This window comes from Oryx dammah, unplaced genomic scaffold (genome assembly GCF_014754425.2).
Source record: "Oryx dammah isolate SB20612 unplaced genomic scaffold, SCBI_Odam_1.1 HiC_scaffold_12, whole genome shotgun sequence".
Classification (NCBI taxonomy): domain Eukaryota; kingdom Metazoa; phylum Chordata; class Mammalia; order Artiodactyla; family Bovidae; genus Oryx; species Oryx dammah.
The window spans coordinates 61,819,351-61,839,863 of NW_024070196.1; the positions used below are offsets into that span (position 1 = coordinate 61,819,351).

The 20,513-nt window shown below is 54.6% G+C and overlaps 1 protein-coding gene across 1 annotated transcript in view; it reads right to left on the bottom strand.

Annotated features, from left to right (window-relative positions):
• Positions 1-796: 796 nt before the first annotated feature.
• Positions 797-20,513, bottom strand: part of GCN1 (GCN1 activator of EIF2AK4) — a 54,036-nt gene continuing 34,319 nt past the window's right edge. The window contains exons 36-58 of the mRNA XM_040250862.1: positions 20,377-20,491; positions 19,483-19,662; positions 16,850-17,070; positions 15,617-15,685; positions 15,294-15,432; positions 15,009-15,205; positions 14,690-14,832; positions 13,260-13,377; positions 12,931-13,146; positions 11,780-11,944; positions 10,052-10,213; positions 9,728-9,820; positions 9,386-9,529; positions 9,025-9,294; positions 8,694-8,807; positions 8,053-8,283; positions 6,175-6,368; positions 5,947-6,061; positions 4,039-4,135; positions 3,557-3,705; positions 3,048-3,155; positions 1,633-1,851; positions 797-1,104 (exon numbers count right to left, since the gene is read on the bottom strand). Coding sequence (XP_040106796.1) covers positions 979-1,104; positions 1,633-1,851; positions 3,048-3,155; positions 3,557-3,705; positions 4,039-4,135; positions 5,947-6,061; positions 6,175-6,368; positions 8,053-8,283; positions 8,694-8,807; positions 9,025-9,294; positions 9,386-9,529; positions 9,728-9,820; positions 10,052-10,213; positions 11,780-11,944; positions 12,931-13,146; positions 13,260-13,377; positions 14,690-14,832; positions 15,009-15,205; positions 15,294-15,432; positions 15,617-15,685; positions 16,850-17,070; positions 19,483-19,662; positions 20,377-20,491 — 3,585 coding nt within the window. The 3' untranslated portion in view covers positions 797-978. The remainder of the gene's footprint in view (positions 1,105-1,632; positions 1,852-3,047; positions 3,156-3,556; positions 3,706-4,038; positions 4,136-5,946; positions 6,062-6,174; positions 6,369-8,052; positions 8,284-8,693; positions 8,808-9,024; positions 9,295-9,385; positions 9,530-9,727; positions 9,821-10,051; positions 10,214-11,779; positions 11,945-12,930; positions 13,147-13,259; positions 13,378-14,689; positions 14,833-15,008; positions 15,206-15,293; positions 15,433-15,616; positions 15,686-16,849; positions 17,071-19,482; positions 19,663-20,376; positions 20,492-20,513) is intronic.

Below are 20,513 nucleotides of genomic sequence, written 5' to 3' on the forward strand. Positions count from 1 at the left end.
AGGCAGATGCTCAATTGCGACTTTGGTTTCCTCTCGCAATTCTGATTACAGGAATGTGGTTTGTTCTTATTCCACAGAAGGGAAGACCTTCTCTGTAAAACTTGACTCTCAGAAGCTGCCTACCTTTCTGAGTCAGGACAGAACAGGGAGGCGGCTGATTCAACCCCTGGGATCTCCACACCAGTGAGATCTCAGGTCTGACTGCAGCCCTCTTGAGATCCAGTCTCAGAACAGACATGGCTGCAGGTATCTATGGGACTTCAGAGAGCAGGAGAGACGCCCAGAAATCAGAGAGTTGCCTGTGCTCACAGGGACAGCTGCATGAGACCTTGCCTTGCTCCTGATGCACGAAGCTTCATGTTTAGTGGATGTTTGGAGATTTTTAAAAATCTGCTTATCAAGATCAAATCAAAGCCTTTATTCAACATCCCTCCTTCAAACTACCTGTGTTTAAACCTACTCCCCTCCCCCAATTCGCAAACTACTCGGCCTGTCCCTGTCACCTGACGGGTCAGATCCAGGTGAGCTGCACAGTGCTAGAAAGCCACGCTGAGACACTGCACGGGCAGGCCTCCGCGGCTCTGTGCCCCCTCGGGATCTAGGCAGAGGTTGGAGGCACTGGCCCTGGAGCCAGAGCTCTGGCACAAGAGACCAGGAGGCAAACGTCTGAGCCTCACGTTCTGGACCCAGCCACGCAGAGTGGACGAGCAGCTCCTGGTGACCGCTGGGCGAGGCTCACGCGTGTGCTTTTTCTTCTCTTCTCCAAAGAAAAGGGTGAGAGATGGAGGAGGCAATATTCAGTTGTGTGTAGGTTTGATTTTAAGGCTTTGGCTGTGGTCTGTTGATACATTAAAATACTTTCTGGGAACACCATCTCCTAAGCTCCCCATCAGAACAAATGTATTTTCAAAAATGAAAACAGTGAACAAAGAGGTGGAGCTGAAATGCTGATGCAGAGCCCAGTGGGGCCTGGGTCTGTCAGGTCAGGATGGTGTCGTCCACCTGCTCCGTGGAGTCAGCCTGGCCGGCCAGCTTCTTCAGAGACCTCCGGTTGCATTCATTCAGCACTTCCAAGCTGGCCACATCCAGGATCTTGCAGAGGGACTGAGGGGAGGAGGGAAACGAGGAGACAAAATCAGAAAATATGGCTTCAGATTTCTCCAATCAAAGACAACACTGAACGCAAACCCAGACTAGAACCACTGAGAGGGACCCTGGCAAAGTAAGGGAATCAGGTGGATCCAGGGGCAGCCAAGACATGCAGGCCTCACGCCCTGATCCGATGACGGAGTGGGGCCTGGAGCGCTCAGCGCTTTAAAGGTGGCTCAGCAGGCAGGGGGCTAAGGACAGGACTCTGGGCCTCAACAGGCAGCCCTGGGAGGTCTGTTACAGGTTTGGGAGCCACCTGAGATTTTACTTGAAGGAGGAACCCTGCTGCTGAAAGGAATCTCAACACCTCAGGAATAGAGGGATGTGTTTTTAGGCACCAGACCAGTCACCAGATGACTATCTGCCCATCAACACTCATGCCTATGCGGTGGCAGAGTACAAGCCTTAAACACTGTCATGCAGAAGGCCCACAAGACAAGCGCCCAGAAGCCGTGGGGAGGCCCGCCAGTCCCAGGCTCCCACCTGAAACACTTCCTCTCCCTGCCTCATCTTGAGGAGGTTGACAATCGCCTGGTCGCTGTAGGCCCTGACGACGGTGTTTTTATCCTTGGTGTTGTCCAGGAGGGCCTTTAGGATGGGCTTGATGGCCTGGGGGTCCAGGGCAGGCAGCGGGTCCTTGTTTGCCCACCAGATCATCTTCTCAGCCACCAACCTGATGTCACTGGATGGGTTCTGCAGACACTGTGAAGAGGAGCATGGGCTTTCCATCAGGCACATCCAGCCTGCTCCTCGCCACAGCCGAGGCTCTGCCCTGACGCTGCCCTCATCGTGGGACCTGACCCCCTGCTCCCTCCGCGGCATCCCCACTGTGGGAGGGCGGCTGGGTGTGTTCGGACCCTACCTCCTCCACATCATCTCACACCACCCTCTCCTTGGCTCGGCACTCTCAGCCCACGAGGGCTTCCAACTTCCTCAAACGCCTCACACTGCTTCCTGCCTCGCGCCCCTGCACTGGCGGGTCCCACTGCCTGGGACGTGCTTGCCCCAGATCCTCACCTGGTCGGTCCCCTCTCATCCTTCAGGCCTCAGCTCAGATGTCAGCCTTCAGGCATCTCCCCGACAGCCCTATCTAGATGAGGGCCCTCCCACACGCTCTGTGTACCTCCGCCTCCACAGATCCTGTCTACCCCGTTCACCTCTGTACTTCAGGGTCTAGCCCGGCCAGGCGCACAGCAGCTCCTCAGTAATAAACACTGACGACAGCTGCATACAGGGTGATACAGGCTCAGGCCAATCAGGGCTCTGTACACCCGCCTCTCTGGGTGTCTGCAGGGTGGAGACAGCAGCCGTGGGAGCCTCACTGCTCAGAGTGAGGTCAGTACACCAGGGCCACTGACACTGCCCGGCAGCTGGTTACAAAGGCAGGGTGAAGGGCTCGGCCACATTTCTTAAAATGCAGGTTCTGGTTTTGTGTGCACACCAACGTTTGAGCAGCGTGTTTTATCACACAGATGCTGGAGGCCCCTCTGCCAGGCTCCCCAGCTTTCCCAAGTGGGTCCTGCAGCCACCACAGTAGCCATGCCTGCTAATTACTCTCACGCCTGCTAAAGGGAGGCAGGAAAGCGAAGGTAAATTTGAACCCAGGTCTGTCCCAAAGTTTGAAAAATTGGGGTGCCTAGAAAGAATGCCTAAAATAGAGGTTCTTAACTTGATTTGGGGTCATGGATCTATGGGAGACTCTTGACAAAAAGTTGGGCCAAAAAAAAAATGTTGGGCAGTCTTCCAGAGACCATTCCACCCCAGCCCTACGGGCTCAGAGACCCCCACCCCCACCCTCTAGCCCTGCAGGCCACCCTCAGAGTGCCTCAAACACATGGACACACTTCCGGTCTCTTCTGGTCACAGGTCCGTCTCACGAGCCAGGCTGCCCCGCTCACCTTAATGAACAGGCTGGAGAGTTTGGCCGGCAACTGTCCTCCTCCGGTCTCGATGTGGTACTTCATCAGGAAGCCCATGCCCCGGACCCCGCTCACAGCGATGGGGATCTGGAAAGTGAGCGGAGAGCTAGACAGGGTGCCTCCAGCTCCCTCCTAGGGGCAGCAGGGCCATACACCACCCCTTCCCCAGGCATTTCCGGGGACCCTGGCCCTCCATCACCAGTCCCCACCCCACCCCCGACATCACCTCCAAGACCCTTTGACGGCTCTCATAAAGAGGTTCTGCCTGGCTGTGGGGCAGGTGAACAAAGCCTGAGACCCTAGTTCCCAGAAAAAGAATCAGAGACTTTTTGGCCTTGAAGGGACCTCTGGATGCTCCAACCCAAACTCCTCACTGTTTAGATGATGAAACTGGTGCCCAGGGAGACCAAGCACTGGTCCCAAGGCACAGGAAGTTAGTGGCGAGAGTGAAATTCTGACCACCTGGTCTGGCCGCCCCAAAGCCTTACCCTGTCTGCCATGGCGTTGCTGAGGATCATGTCCTGGACGTCGCTGCCATACTTGCCTAAGCAGAGTCTGCTGGGAGCCACGCTCACAGCCACGGAGAGAGCCAGGCTCCGCCCGTGCCGAACCATCCAGTCAATGCCGGACACGTCCGCTGGGTGGAAGGACACAGGGGTCGACCTGTACCGTCTACCACCCGCGAAGCCCACCTCCACCACCTGAGACTCGTGTGTCAGCTCGGAGCCTGGTGGGAACCCCAGTCCTCACTTCACACAGACCTCCCTGCCCCGAGTGGCTGCCGAGCGGCCATCCCTCACAGGCCACTCCCAACCACAGCTACATCCTCAGAGCAGAGACGCTCTGGGCTGCAAGACCCCCGGAAACTCCGTTTTGACATTTCCAAGGAGAGGCTGGTCCAGCTACCAGAAGACCCTCTGAGGGGCAGGGGAGACAGAGAGGCCCCGAAAAGTGCACAAAAGAGGCCTACCCAGCAAGTACTGCTGAAGAACGGTGCTGAGCTCCTCTTCTGTCAGAAAGGCGCACAGCTCCCCCAGGCACCCGGCCGAGGAGATGCGCGTGTTGTCCTGACGGGGCAGAGAAGGTGGTAAACCAAGGTGCCAGTCCACATGGGCTCTGCGGGCACCAGGTCGCAAGGGAGGTGGACGCCAAGTCCAGTCCTCCCTCCAGCGCACACACTCCCGCTGCCAGAGCAGGGCTGCCACTCACTGCAGCTGCCACTCGGCGCCGAGTTAAAAATTACACACCCAGCACTTAACTTAATTATAGAAAACTCCAGCGCGTGTGCATATGGTGATCATCATCATAATAGCAACAATAACCGTATTTACATAGCACCTTTCTTCTTACAAGCCTGAATGAATGCTTCACGTTTATTATCTCAGTTACTATCAACAGCCCTGTGAGGTGGGGAGGGATGCAAGCTCTGCCCACAGTCCTCAGGGAAGGTGGTTACAGAACCTCTGGGAGCTCCACCCCCACTTCACCCCACCCCACCCCACTCCCAAACCTCTCATGTGTCCGCCTGTGTCCAGAGAGGCTCCATGCTGCCCCAACGTTGTGTGGGTATGTCCTGGGAAGTCAAACTGAAGCTCTAATAGGCCCAAGGCAATAGGGAAAGGCTGAGAGTTCTGTGTTAAAACCAAAGTCTCGTACATAAGCACTTCCTGGACACTCTCCCTGCTGGCTCACTACAGGATGCTGTGCAGAGGATTTGGGGTTACGTGCTATAGTATTCAAAGTGCCAACTTGGCGTGCCTCTCCCAAACAAAACAACCAACCAACCAACCAGGGCCTCAAGGGCCCGTGGAGAGGCATGAGCCAGGCTGGCACCCTGGATTGCCAACTCTGATCCAGCGGAAGTTCTGAGGGGGAGGAGGGTGGCCGGCCGGCAGTCTAGGCCTCTGAGCTCCCAGGTGTCACGCGAGGCTAAAGCTGGCTCTCTCTGACACAACACCCACTCTCTCTAAGGGGTCTATTTTAAGCTCCATTGTGGTGAAATGCAAATTGGTTTGCCTACTAACTTTTGCTTGCACTGTGAGTGGCCCTAATAAAACCCTGACAGACCGTGACCAAGAGAAGGCAGAAGCTCCCATCTGTGCCACAAAAGGCCAGGGCCTCAGCTGCAGGGGATAACCAGCCCTGGGCATGGGCAAACAAGGTGCAGCTCCGCGCAAACCCCGAGGCCTCCCTCCAGAGGTCAGCCCCACAGTGTCAATCTGGCGACATGGCAGAGAGACATCTGTCAAAGGGGAAAGAGAAAATCCTTCTCAAAGACTCAACCGCTTTGGGGCTCACCAGAGAGCAATTGGTACTTCACAGATGCTTGCAGACGGGGCCAGGAAGGGCCTTGGGACAGAACCAGGAGTCATGGGCTCAGTCCCGGTTCTTACTCTGCCACGTGCTAGGGCACGGCCCCAGGTCAGTCTGCCCCTCACAAACAGTGCTGAGCAACCCCCTCCGGACAGACACCAGACACTGTTTCCAGACACTGTGGGCTGTGCCCACACTTCATTCACCCCTGGGCGAGGTTCTGAACATCAGCAAATGTTTCCCGAGCCAAAAACCAAACTCTTCATTTTACAACTGCGGAAATGAGGGGCAGAGCAGGGGAAGCAACTTAAGACTGGAGAACAAATGAACGAGAGACCAGGGACTTTAGAAACCTTAGCCTCCCTTACCTATACGATACGTCGTCCATATCAACACTAAGTGCCTGTCTCCCTCACGACTAGAGGTGTGGCAAACCACAGAGCGACACGAATGTCGGGAGTGATGATCACTCCTGACCAGGTTCTGCTTCTCGAAGCAGAGACGCCAGCCCAAGAGAAGGGAAACCAGCCCAGCCCGCGCACCCTGCATCCACCTATGGCAGTACCTCGTCGTGTCCCAGCATGCTCAGCAGGAGCGAGACGATGTTTTTCCGGATGACCACATCCACTTTGGCCCCCGCTCCCTGAATCACGAACCTTAGGGCCTGCAGCATGGTGTCCCTGCAGAACCAACGCACCCAACTCAAACCCGGCTCTCCTCCACCTGCGCTCCCACTGCACAGGCAGGGCTGGGCCGCCCCACGGCCACAGCTCTCCCTGCGCCAGCACCTCACCTGACGCCTGGGTCCTCCATGACCCGGATGCCGTTCAGCAGCTCCGTGAAGAGAGGATCCACCTTGATGTGGATGGAAATGAGCTTTCCTAGCGCGTCGGCGGCCTTTAGGCGCACGCCGCGGTTAGAGTCCTGCAGGGCTTTGGTGAAGGTGGTCTGCAGCTGGGGCAGGAAGGGCTTCAGGGCGATCCCGACCTGTCAGAGAGACCCCCATCCCAGAGCCTGGCTGAGGGGGAGTGCGGGCCACAGGGCACACAGGCACGAAAACAGAGCACCCCGAACCCGCGCAGCTCCACACTCAGGCCAGGAGCAGCGGCGCCACAAGATGGGGGAGCCTGGCACAGAGGGTCCCCTCAGCCTCCTCTTCTGCTTCCAGCTTCCCACGGGCGGGGAACCGTCAGCTCGGCTTAGGGGAGTTCTGCCCATGTGGACAAGTGACTCAAAACCCCCGGCTCTGACTACATTACAGAGCGGGCCAGCAGACCTGTCAGTACCGTGGAAGAACATTCTGCAAAGGCAGGTAAACAGGCCAGGTGCCACCTACTGCACACGATCCTACAGAACAGGTGGCTTCGGGTGGTCATCCCTGTACACACGTGCACCCATGCACTGACAATCCAGTCTGAGGCCTGACCACGTGGAGGAAAAGACGCACGTCTGTGACAAACTACAGACGGGCCCGGAGGAAAGACCCACTCAAGGCTAAAAGGGAAGGAAAAAGCAGCTGTTTGGAGGCTCAATGCCATTTAGGGTCTAGAGACACTGGGGTTGGGACTGGTAGGCTGCTGGGAGGCGGACCACAGAATAAAGCCAGCAAAGCTGCGGTGAGAGCCACCTGGCCATGGGTGATACACACACACACACACACACACACACACACACACACACGGACACACACACACACGGGGACACACACACACACGGACACACACACACACACACACGGGGGGACACACACACACGGACACACACACACACACCCTGGCCATGGGTCACACACACACACACACCCTGGCCATGGGTCATACACACACACACATCTGGACACAGAATTAACACACACAAGAACGGCACAGAATGGAAGGTAAAGATGATACTTAAATAAAAAGAAAAAATAAAAGACAATTTCCAACAGAATGAGGGTGATGCTCACAGTCCCGTTTTTTAGCTGGGAAGTTGCTCCCCCACACTTTTCTCCCCGAAGGAAAAGAGCTAAAACTCTCTTAAGCTTTTGTTTCCAAACCACAAGAATTTTTTTTTAACAAAATAAATCTTGGCTGTTTATAACTCTCTAAGCCTAAAGGCTTTAATTATTAGCCTGTAAAGTATCAGAAACAGTTAATGTGTTGCTTCACTTCTGACACTTTGGGCAAAAACTAAAGTTACTGCAGTTGCTCTTGGTCTTCCTTTGCATTCTCTCCTCAGATTCTCTTCATCTCCCTTTATGAGGTAGTCATAAAGATGGGAAATGTATGTGAACAAGGTTTCTTATGTACTCACATGGCCCTGGATTTTGTCCTTTGAACAAATTCTAATAAAAGCGATTATCAGACACACACACGCTGGTGTGTTGTTAGAACATGTCATTAGATGTTATTTCACCTGAGCCCCATATCTCACAGCCCTTTGAGAGACAAGCAGTGTTGTACCCTCAACACACAAGTGAAGGAGCAGACTCAGAAGTTGCACGACCTTCTGAGGTCATTCTGGCCACACATCTGCCAAGTGGTGGACTTGGCCTGGACCATGTGTGGTGAGTCTGGAGCCCAAGCTCTTCACTCCCCCTGCCCTGCCTGTACAGCACACCGGGAGCTGGTCCCCTGTGCACAGATCTGGGCTCTAAGACCCGAGTGGCCCAAGTGAACCTGTCCGTCCTCACCTTGGCCAGCAAGAGGCTGAGTGTCTCGAGCAGAGCCGCCTTCACGTTCCAGCTGAACCGGTCCCCCAGGATGCGAATCAGAGGGCCGGTGATGTTGACCACGGAGGGCCGCAGGGCGTCTGCCGAGGTCAGGCGGATCACCAAGCCTAACGCTTTGGCGGCTTCTTCCTTCTGTTCCGGGCTGCCAGTCAGGACCCCCTCCCGCAGCACTGGAAGGATGGACGTTACCCCCTGACAAGAGAACCGCACCTGAGAGTCAAATCGCAAAGGTTCTGGGCCTGGATGTCCCCCCACCCAGAGCCAGGAGCTCCTGTCAGCCACCCTCTCTTCAACTCCATGAGCAACCGAGTCAGGTGTCCAGGGTTGTGGCCTGAGAAGGTGCTGGCTAGGGAACGAGAGCAGAGTCCGTGCAGCCCTGTCACTCATCTGCTCTGAGGTGACACAGACACCTGAAACTCGAAGTGGTGAACTCTGACCCTGCCCCCGCGGGCCACTGTGGGGAAGAAACACGCTGTTCGTGGAGGTGCGCAGCAGCACCAAGAGCACTGCGTGGAGCAACAAGCAGCAGCCCCAGCGCCGGGGACCCGGTGGAAGGCAGAGGAGGGCCACACGACCACGGGCCTCCCAGGGCCCCGGCTCACCTTCTTCGGGAGGCAGAAGCCTGGCACGTGCTCGCCTCTGCTCTCATTTCCTATGAACCGGATTTCCTTGTGCAGTTCCTCAATGAGGGCCAGCTGGTTGCCCGCATCTAGTTTCTGTGGGACACCAGGGAAAAGCCAAGAGGATGTCAGGGTTCAAGTCAAGCCCTCTCAAGACAGCTTCCAAATAATGCAGCAGGGGAAGGGAAGGGTGTGGGCGGGAGCACAGGCGAGACTGGCCCCGCAGGGACAGATGCTGAAGCTGGCTGACAGCATCTAGTCTTGGAAACACCCGGAATTGTCTTCCACCAGAGGTGGTCCAGCAGCCTCTCACCTTGGTGATGGCATTCAGGGCGTCCCAGCTCTCCTCCAGAACCACGGGGCTGGAGTCGTTGAAGAGGCGGATCAGGCCTGAGACCAGGCTCCGCAGGTGGCTAGTGTAGTCCGCCTTGGAGCGCGAGCAGTAGATGTTGAGGACGATGGCCGCGGCCTGCCTCATGCCCACCTCGGGGCTGCGGGCGGCTTCCAGCAGGTCCTCGATGATGAGCCGGTGCCCGGTGTCGTCCTCCACGGACAGGATCACGGCCTGACAGTTGGCCATCTCCTAAAAGCACAGGCGACACCTCGGCTGAGCACGCGCCTCAAGGATGGGACAGCACACAGATAGAGTCCGCAGGGGTGACTGTGCCCCTCACCAGCTGCTCGTCTGGAGTCCCCAGCTTCTCCTTCAGAGCCAACATGACCGCCGGGAGGATCACGCCAAGATGACGCGTCAGGGCGTCACCCGCCACAGACGAAAGGAAAGCCAGCACCCGGGTGTTGACAGGCGGGGTCGTCAGCTGCAGGACGATGAACATCAGCTCAGTGGGGCCTGCCCGTGCCGGCTGCAGCGCTGGGCTCTGGGAGATCCTGTCCCACTGCAGAGTCGCTGGCCTCCCCCAGCATCTGGGTTCAGAGCTGGTCTTCACGTAGACCCGGGGACGGTGACATGGCTGTGGCTGCCGGGCCAGAGAGGGTCGCCACGTGTGGGGACTTACCTTGGGCACGAGGTAGGGCAGCACCACACGGCTCTTGATGGCCATCACCTGCTTCAGACCGTCCAAGGCAAACTCGGACACCTCCTCGTCATCCTGCAGAGGGAAATGGGGTGACGTCTGGGAGCCGCTCTCCCCCCCACCTCTGGAGTCTGGACCTCCCTGGCCCCAACACCTCCCACCCAGACCCCCAGAGAGTCGATGCCATCCTGTGTACCCACTCCCTCTGTGGCCTGCACTGGCTGCCTTGGCAGAGTCAGCCCTGGCGTGCGGCCTCCACGGAGATGGTGGAACTCCTCCTGGCAGGAGTGAGGCGGAGCCACTCACCAGCTGCTTCAGTAAAAACGGGAGGATGTCCTCCAGGGCCTGGTGGCCGATGGTGGAATGCAGCTGCTCGAAGGTCTTGGCCGCCGCCTCTCTGACCTCCTCCAGCGGGTCACACAAGGCCTTCCTTGCCGTGGGCACGAGGGACTCAGAGAAATACAGCACCTGCAATGGCATGAGAGCGGTGAACCTGATGTGGTGGAGGGAGAGGAAGTCAGCGGGGGTGGGGGCGGTGAGGACCTCTGGCCTAGACAGGCTTCTTGGACTCTTGCTGGGTCTAGACTTTTCACTCAGCTGGTTTCTGTGGAAATGCACAACTATGAGAAAGCAGAGAGGATCTGTGATCTGCCCCTGAGGAGCCTTCCCCAAGTGGGGGTGGTTTTGTTGCTAAGTCATGTTCGACTCTTGCGACTCCCTGGACTGCAATCTGCCAGGCTCTGCCATCCATGGGATTTTCCAGGCAAGAATACTGGAGTGGGCTGCCGTTTCCTTCCCCAGGCATCTTCCCGAGCCAGGGATGGAACCTGCATCTCCTGCGTTGCAGACGGTCTCCTGCGTTGTAGGCAGATTCTCTACCAACTGAGCCATGGACTTAACAGTTAACAGTCTTAATTTTTTTTTTGGCAAGTTCCCCAGATACTCTGGTCTCTCATGGGAATGCCAAACTCCTTCCCACGGTGAGGCCCCAAGTGACCTGGCCTCCACTCTCCAGGCTCCTTTGCTCATCCTCTTGGGAAACTCCAAGTCCTTCGTCAAGTCTCAACTCAAATACCCGCTCCCTTATGAAGTCTCTGGGTCTACAGTGGGGCCAACAACTGCTCTGTGCACTCCGTGACTAATTCCACCAAAGCAATGCCCCTCGATGAATCTAAGAACTGAATCTGAACATGGTGGTCATGCCATGGGCAGGGCCTCAGGCTTTGGGGCACTACCTATTTAATTAATCACAGTCCCATTTGATGACAGAATTTACCTTTGTTCTTTGAAAAATGCAACTATAAAAACCCCAAATGGCACACATGTACTGACACATGCCGGAGAAGAATCAGATGAGGCTGTTCAGGCTGAACAATTGGCCACATGCTCGCATCTCTGACCCGCTATCCACTCATCGCTTTGGCGCTTTCATCCCAATCTAGAGCTCTATGCCTATGCTCAACCTACTCCCCAGGTATGTCTGAAAGCTCAATTAGAAAAAGTAGGGTCGGTGAAAGACTCCAACCTCCTTGACTGTTGCTATATGGAAACAATATCACTGCTGGAGACAGCGCATTTCCACCCACTGGGTGCTCACTCTCGTCTACTCCACGCCCTCCTGCTCCCCGCCACCCTCCACCTCTCACACACGTGCACCTCCCTTCCCGGCTAAGCACATCACACACGTGAACTGAACTGATGCACTGACACAAAAGGATTAATCTGAAGCCACCTCAGGAGTGCTGAGAGAAAGACCATCTCAATCTCCAAAAGCCACCCCAGGCCCCTGAACTGCTGAGGTCTTAGCCTGTAAACTGATGGGAAAGCTGACAGGTGGGAAAGCTGAGAGGTGAGAAAGCCCAGGGCGCTGTGGCCCCATCAGCACCTCACTGCCCACATCACCCTCTGGAGTGAGGTTGGCATGTCCCTGAGGGTGGAGTGTTGTTAATGGAGCAGCTTCTCTGGGAGCCTTCACCCTCCGGCCCTCTGAGGGGGGGTGGGGGGCAGGCCTGCAGGCCCTGAGGACATGCTCACCGCATCCCGGCTGGTGGACTTCATGATCTCGCTCAGCCCGATGCACACGCCCTGCCTCTCGTCGCTCTTGGGAGATCTCAGGCCTTCCTCCAGGATGGGAATGATCTCCGGCAGGATTTTCTCCCCTAACTTCCGGACGAGATCTCCCAGTGTCCTGGCTGCGATCTGCCGGGCAGAGCTCAAGTTAGGACAGACTCCCTGCAGACCCCAGGACACCCAGTGGGCCACTCCAGAATGAGGGCCCCAGGACCTCCCAGATGTTATCAGAGCCAGACTTAACTCTCCCCAATGCTCTATCCTGTGAAAAGCCCCCAGGGTGCTTGCAAGACACCACAAAATAAAATTCTCTCTGCATCACACACGCCTACTCAGCCTAAAGAGTCAGCACCTCATGGATGAACAAGAAACTCAACACGTATTGAAAACTGTGGCCTGGAAGTCACTTTACCCTCATGCGCTTCCCAGGAAAGGAGAGCTGGGTTTGTAATCACAACGTTCAGGGAAAAAGACCCATCTCCTCTGAGGCCATGTGCAAACCCTTGTTCAGAGCCAATTATGCAATCTGTTTGCCAGAGATGGGGGTTGGGAGTGGACTGTCAGACGTGATCATTGGCCCTGGGGGCCCTCCTCCAGCTGCCCTGGCCTTTGCTCAGCCCCTGCTCTGGGCAAATTCCTTGCCCACCTCCAGGCTTGCGCGTGTCCAGTCCTGGTATCTCAACCACTGGTCCTTTGGTCCCGAACAGTCTTTCATCACCTCCTCACCTGCTAATGCTCACTCATTGTTCGTCTTCAAACATCATTTCTTCTGAGAAGCCTTCCCTGAGCCCCCAGTTGGCTGACCTGGTATACGCACTGGCAGTGCCATGCAGCACTTGCCATAGCTGCACTTCCCACTTGTTTGTGTGACTGTTTGATTAATATCCGTTTCCTCTGCCAGACGGCAGCTCCACAAGGCTGCTTTTCTTCTCTACAAGGTCCTAGGCCCCCGCTTAGCACATGGTAGATGCTTAAGAAATATTTCTTAAGTAACTAAGTAAATAATGCTAGATGGTGGACCCCATTGCTCTCCCATTCTCTGCAGACCCAGCTTTCTAGCCTCTGAAAGGAGGCATCAGGGCTATGTGGTCAGAAGCCAGGCCTGGGACACTTACTGTTCTCTTATCCGCACATGTGCTGGCCAGGAAACCCAGTAGGAGCCCAAAGAGGGTGGGCAGGATCTCGCGCAAGGTGCGGGGGGTGTTAGAGACCACAATCTTCCAGACGTGCAGGGAGGCCTGCCGCACCACCAGCTGGGTGTCTGAGCGGCCCATGTACAGCCCCGCCAACACCCGGTTCCGCCGATCTACCCCCAGGGCGGTGATGATCGCCTGCAGTGGCAGAAGGGAGCCAAGAATGAGAGGTGGTGAAGCCCCCACGGTGTGAGTGCCAGGGAGTCTCCCCACCGGCAGGAGAGGGAGGAGGGTCAACTGGGGCTGTGCACCTTGTTGGACTGAGCGGTTCCGAAGTTGTCATCCTCTGAGGCAGTTTCTGTGGTCATCTTCCCAGTGACTCCTGAGATGTGGAACAGGAGATCGCCAAGGAGCTGAACAGAGCTGAACCTGAGGAGGAGGCCAAGAACAGAGTCACAAGGGCGCAGGAGGAAGTCTCAGCCAAGTACCAGCCAGGAAAAGAGACTGAAAAGAAATGAACCCCAAACACTGGTGGTGGTTCTCTTAGAACAGGAGAGGTCACAAATGATAGCCATTTCTTGACAGTCTCCCACATATGTTCCTTCCAAGTTTTGTACTAATGAACATTACTTTAATAATGGAAAAGAACAAGCTATTTTTAAAAGCGGATACAAATATTTCTACAATAAAAGTTATTAAAGAGAGAGAGAACACAGAGGGAAGTATGAGCAGAGAATCCAGGAATACAGATCATCAGGATGCAACACAAGGAGAGGCCTAGGAGAAACTGTTTCTCTTTGAATGAATGAGTATAAAACTAACGGCTGTATTCAAACTGAAAGTTTAATTAATACAAACAAATAGAAAGAAAGAGAGGGTAAACAAGCGCCCAGACTGCCAGCACCCAGGCAACTGCTCCGACACTCTGGTGACAGCCTCGTGCACACCAATCACCCTGTACACAGACACCCCTCCCACACACAGGGTGTGCAAAGTGGGCCCGCGCAGGACCCGGCCACGGCCTGCACCACCCCACCCGCCAACAGAAGGCCGAGGAGCGTCCTGGGTCAGCGGACGCCGTCCTCACGCCATTCTTCACAACAGCCGGGTCAAAGTTTGTGTTGTGGACGCGCTACCTGACTTTTTCAAACCTACCTTTTCAAATGATAAGCAGTATCGCAACACACATCCTTCTAAATACATCTTTAAGCACTTGACTAAATATGTCCCTGAGAGGAAATCCTAGAAGGAGAATCTCCAGATGGGAAAGCATTCACATTTAAAATTTTGATACAAACTGAAGGACTGAAGAGAAAAAACATCTTAGAAGAGAATCGGAATTACAGACACTGCTCTAGGAAACTGGAGAGTTACCAAATGGTGAGAAATGAGGATCTGGAAAAGTTGAGAGCTTTTGGCAACATTCTGCTTTTCATTTCTCAGTGCGTGCATGCGTGTGAGCTAAGTTACTCCAGCTGTGTCTGACTCTTTGCGATCCTATGGACCATAGCCCACCAGACTCCTCTGTCCGTGGGATGTCCCAGGCAAGAATACTACAGTGGGTGGCCATTTCCTCCTCCAGGGGATCATCCTGACCCAGGGATCGAACTCATGTCGCTTGCCTCTCCTGCACTGGCAGGTGGGTTCTCTACCACTAGCGCCGCCTGGGAAGCCCTCATTTCTCAGTAAGTTCCCCAGACACAAAGCTATGGCCACTGGGTCTTTCTGCCTGAGTTCTTACCTTATTCTCCAGAGGTCGTCAAAGAGGCCTTGCTCCAGCTGGGGCAGCAGGAGGGCGATGGCCGTCTCAGCATACATGGAGATGACCCTCTGGCCTGCACGCAGGGCAGTATCACGCACAAACTCGTTCTCATCAGCAAGAGCCTGTGCACAGAGTGGGTGTCAGCCAGACCTGCTGCCCCCTAGGCACCCAGACCCAAGAAAAAACAGGACTCCCTGCTACTCAGCTGCATCTGGCAGAGAGGCCGAGCCCCCCAGGAGAGAGCATGTGTCCTGGCCCCACCCTAGGCCCTATCCTCAGTGGGGGCACCAGCGCCTACTTTGAGGATACAGGGGATGATGGGCCCCACATAAGGAGTGAATTTGTCCCCGAAGGTGATGGGCAGGTAGTTGAACATCATGATGTAGCCGTCTCGGACGTGGGGGGCAATGTCCACTTTGCTGGCTGTAGCCACAATTTCTGGCATCAGCTTCTCCAACTTCTCCACCCCCAAGCCGGCCATGACCTCGGCCAACCCTGCAGGAAAGGGACAGAGTGAACCTACAGGACCTCAGGGCCCCCAGCGCGCCTCCCAGGTCTGGCCCTGGGGGCCGCCCTGCCTCACCCTGCGCAGCGCCTGAGCGATCCACAGAGCTCTGCTCGTAGGTCAGCGTCTCCATCAGCCACGGCAGCAAGTCCTCAAAGCACGACTCCCCCATGCCCTTGACCATGGCCCCGAGAGCCTTCGCAGACACCGTCCGCACCTGCCAGGGAAGCGAGAGCAGGGACGGCGGGGAGACGTGACCACACAGGAATGAGGAACGGTCCCTAGGGCCTCTCGCCCTTCACCAGGCAGATGCAAGCACAGCTTCTGTGGCTCCTTAGCAATTGGTTGCCTGGGGCGGGGCTAAAACCATGTGCTCCCGCCCCCTTCCCTCTCAGACTCACCTCAGGCACAGGATCCAGGAGAGAGGCTTTCAGACCGGGCGTCACGCTTGGCAGGTAAGGAGCCAAGTCCTGCAAAGATGGAAGGAGTGACTCAGTGGAGGCCTGAGGCCCGCTTTCTCCAGACCGGTTCCTGGGTAGATCTTGACCACCCCACTCTGCTGACTAGGAGCACTCACAGGGGTAAAGAACCCCCTCCATCCCCCTGGTTCCCTGAAGGCCCTGTGTGATTGCTCAGAAAAACCTCTGAGGGACCCCAGGCCCTCCTGGGGAGGTGGAGAGCCCCCAGCTGCCATTCAGAGCTTTCCCTCCTCCTGGGACCGAGGGCTGCCCAGTCTCGGGCATCCACAAGATTCTCTCAGCATTTTCCTTTCAGAGTTGCACGATCTTTACCTTAAAAGGTTTATGTCTCTTGATACACCACTCCACTTTCAGAAACAGTTTTAAATATAGAAAGAACCTTATGTTCACTGCAGTATCATTTAAAATAGCAAGAAACCTTGGACACTATGTGACCGACAATAGAATTATATAAGTTATGGTATATAAGCTTGTTGGAATGTTACATAACTATTTAAGACTCAGTTTTATGAATAACTCGTTATAACTTGGACATACATTTATATTCAGAAATATCATTTTTAAACGTAATTTTAAAACATAATTGTCTAGGCTTCTGGAGGGCTATGGGTAAAATTATTTTGGTTTTCCAACTTCCAATTTCCCAAATGTCCTAGGATTGACCTAACTTTCCACTTTATCTCTTGTGCCTGTAGCCTCAGCAAGCAAATCAGAGCTGTGGTATTGAGAGCACACACATCAGCCTCTGGGAGTGAGTAAACAGCAGATCTCCCAAACTAGGCTAATTTCCTGAGAGGCTCACAGAAACCAGTGCTTATGACAAGGAGACACTGCCAGCAATCAAAGAGGCAGCCGCTTTCCCAACACCCCTGAAAAGTCAAAGGCCAGGCTGGACCTTTCCTCCCCATCAGTCGGTAAAAGGAGCTCATGGGGATGGGCCTCATCTGGGGGTGGAGCTAATCAAGACTTGTGTGGCTGGGCTCTCCAAGATGTGCAGAGAGCTCAGACTTCCACCCTCCACCCCAGGTCCACTTCTGCCCTGATACCATCAGGAATCGAATGCCCACAGCTGCCCTGTGTCTGCTGTCGGTAGGGACCACGGCCCTGAGCCAGCATCCACTGGTCTGTCCTGCATGAGCCCCCACAGGCCCAAACCTTCTGGTCTGTCAGCGAGTACATGTTGCCAATGATCTGGGCGGCCATCTTCCGAGTATCCGTGGACCGGTCCTGGAAGGCTCTCTGGACGATGGGCATGATGAGGGCCAGGGATGGGGCATCGATGAAGTGGACAAACTTGGTGTCCAGCAAGGTCTGCAAGCACTTCTGGGTCTTCCGGGAGGGGTCTGTCAGGGCGTCCAGCAGGACCGGGGCGATGGCTGTGTGTCCGGACAAGAGAGAGGCAGCTGGGTACAAGTCTGTGGGGCAGCTGCCAGAGCCCCCAGCACTAGACAAGTCAGAAGAAAAGGAGGCCAGGGGCCCTCTCCCGAGAGCCCCACAAGTCACCAGCTGAAGAAGCCAGCCTGTCTGCAAAGAGCAATTCTATTCTTGCTCCCCAGGAGGAAGTGGTGTGGGGGGCGGCAGCTGTCACCCCCCTGCACTGAAGAGCTGTGGCTGATGGGGTGCCTACCTGCTAGCTTCAGTGGCCCTGAGCTGCAGCACCGGCTAGGCCTCCAGAGGCCACTTAGCAACGTGGATCTTACTCTGGAAGCAGCAATGACCCAAAGTGGCTTTGTGAAAAAAACCGTTTGGAGACGACAAAGGCCCCCTGAACCAGTGGTGGGAGTGCGATACACAACACTCAGAGCAGCTGCCACAGATAAAATGAGCTCCCCGAAGTCAGCACTATCAGCCCAGTAGAAGGAATTTCAAGAGGGGTACCTGGCTCATCTTTCCCACAAGCCCAGGGAATTCACCACTAACAAGATACACTCCAGTCAAGAGTTTTGAGGGAATTTCCTGGGAGTCCAGTGGTCAAAACTCAGCACTGAGGGGGCCCGGGTTCAATCCCTGGTTATGGAACTAAGAACCAGCAAGCCATGCAGAGTGGTGCCCCATCCCCACCCACAATTTTTTTTTAAATAGCCCAATTTAAAAATGGGCAAAGGATTTGAATAGTTTTCCAAAGAAGATATGCAAATGAAAAATAAGCACATGATAAGATGTTCCACATCGTTAGTCATTAGGGAAATGCAAACCCAATCCACAATGAGTGGCTAAGACTCCGTGTGCTTCCACTGCAGGGGGCACGTGTTCAATCCCTGGCTGAGGAAGTAAGATCCCGCATGCTGTGTGGCATGGCCAAAACAAAACCACAGTGACATGCCACTTCATACCCACTAGGATTTCTGTAACCAAAGACAGACAGTAACAGTGTTGGCAATTGGAACACCTGTGTGTGTGTATATACGGCTACTGAGAATGTCAAGAATGGTATAGCCGCCAGGTTAACAGTCTAGCAGTTCCCTAGAAGAGGTAAACAGTTACCATATGACCCAGTTATTCGATTCCTAGGTATCTAACCAAGAAACCTGAAATCATGTCCACAAAAACAAAAATCAAATAAAACCTTGAACACAAATGTTCGTAGCAACATTAAAAAACAAAAAGTGGAAACAACGTAAACACCCATCAGTTGATGTATGGACACTCAAAACGGCACAGCCACACAATGAGATACGCTATTAGACCATAAAAAGGGATGAAATACTGACAGATGCAACAATGTGGATGAACCTTGAAAACAGAATGCTAGACACAAGCAGCTAGGCATAAAAGGCCACATAGTGTATGATGCTATTTCCATAACGTGTCCAGATATGCAAACTCAGAGACAGAAAATAGACTAGGGGTCATCAGGGACCAGAGGTAGAAGGGGAAATGAGTGAAACCTAATAATGGGTGTGAGGTTCTTTTCTGGGGCGATGAAAGTGCCCCAGAACTAGATAGTGGTGATACATAATTTTGCGAAGATGCTAAAAACCACTAAGTTGTACATTTGTAAAAAGTGAATTTATGCAAATTACACTGCAATGAAAAAAAAAAAAAGAAATAAAGGCCCAGGCTGGATTCCCAAAATGGAAAGCATTCATTTGTTAAGAGATAACACTGTTCTGGGCCTTAGAAATCCCCAGGGCTGTTGGACATTGTAAAGAATGACAATAAAACCCACATCTACCTGTTCCTCCCGTAAAACCCCATCATTTTCTGATTAAAATCAAGTCTGGAAATACTCAGGCTGAAATGCACTGAATGATCACCAATGCCCTAAGTTGAAGCTTAGAATTTGATAAGTATGGTGCTGTAAGTCAACATAGCTGGCTGGGGTTTACTTCTAGAAATCAGTCTTTCCTAATTACTCAAGAAACAACCATGCCAAAGAGTAAGCTCCCTAACCTTCCCTCCATCACAGGTCTCCTGGAATAGAGCGTGAATAGAAAGTTCCCTGGAACCTAACCCCTCTGAGGTGTGCTGCTGCTGTGATCCAGAGCCTGTCATTCAGTTCTGTGGATCTCAAGGCTCCCTTAGAATCAAGCTGCCTCCAGGCCAACAACTCAGTTTCCCCACCTCTATGGTCAATGAGTGCTCCAGACCAACAGGAGAACAGACCACTTCCGAACTATTTTCCACTGATTATCATAGGAAAAGGGCTTCCCCGAGTTTAAAGGTTATCTCAGGGCGACTGTCTCTGTCCTCAGAGGGCCTGTGCTGAATGAGTGCATGCTCCCTGCAGCGTCGAGGGGCGCAGGGAGGAGCAAGGCCCGCACGATCGTGGGAGAGGCCTTACGTACCCAGGATCTCTGGGTTCCTGATGACAGAGCCGATCTGCCTGAGCGCCTGCTGCCCGGCCTTCTGCACTTTGACGTGGGAGTCGGTGAGCACCTCCGTGAGCTTGGGCACAATGTTGGGTAGGCAGGACGACAGCTGCTTGGGAGCACAGTAGGCCATGGCCCCGAGCAACTCCACCGACCCTGCAGACGGCAGACACACGCCCGTGTGAAATCACGGGCCACAGGCTGGTAGTTCACCTGCCTGGGCAGAGGAGAAGCGGCCTGTTCCTCCCCAAGCGGGAGGGCACAGGCCCTGGCTCCAGCCAAGCGAGCAAGACATTCCTGAGGCTGGCTGAGCCGGGGGAACCCGGGTGAGAGCCTGGGCAGTGGTGGGGACAAAGGCCAGACCCAGCCTAGAGCTGGCAGTGTCCCCAGGTCAGTTCACTGAGCTTCTCTGTCCTCAGTCCGCTCACCCACTGAGTAAGAGAGTGAGTTTTCAAGATGTAGGGCAAAGCCTGAAGGACCAAAGGGTAAGCCCTGACCAACACTGACCCTCCCCAAATCAGAGCAGCTCCGTTTTACAAATTAGGATTCCGAATAAGACTATACCTTAAAAAAGAGGGCTTAACGGGGGAAGAGGTCTTAGAATCAGAGAGCTAGCCACAGACCAACCTTAGAGCTCTGGGATTTCCTGATTTAGGTCTGTGGCTCAAAGGCCTGTTTCTTGCACGAAAGTGAACCAACTATTATAGAAACAAGCTGCCTGATGAGAGCCCTAGCCTGGCCCCTGGGCAGGAGGCTGAGGGCAGGGGCCGGGCGGTGGGCACACAGGACAAGAGCAACATCTCTGCACCCCTGGGAGGGTGCTCTTCAGAACAGGAAGCTGAGACAGTGGCACCAAGGGAGCAGCCTCACCGGCTTTGGTTCTCCAGGATTCCTCCTCCAGGGCAGCCAGCAAGGAGGGGAGCACCAGCTTCACCCCGTGAGCACTTAGGTTGCTCATCACAGCCTTGGCACAGTCATCTGCAGCCTCGAGGGAGGAGAAAAGACGC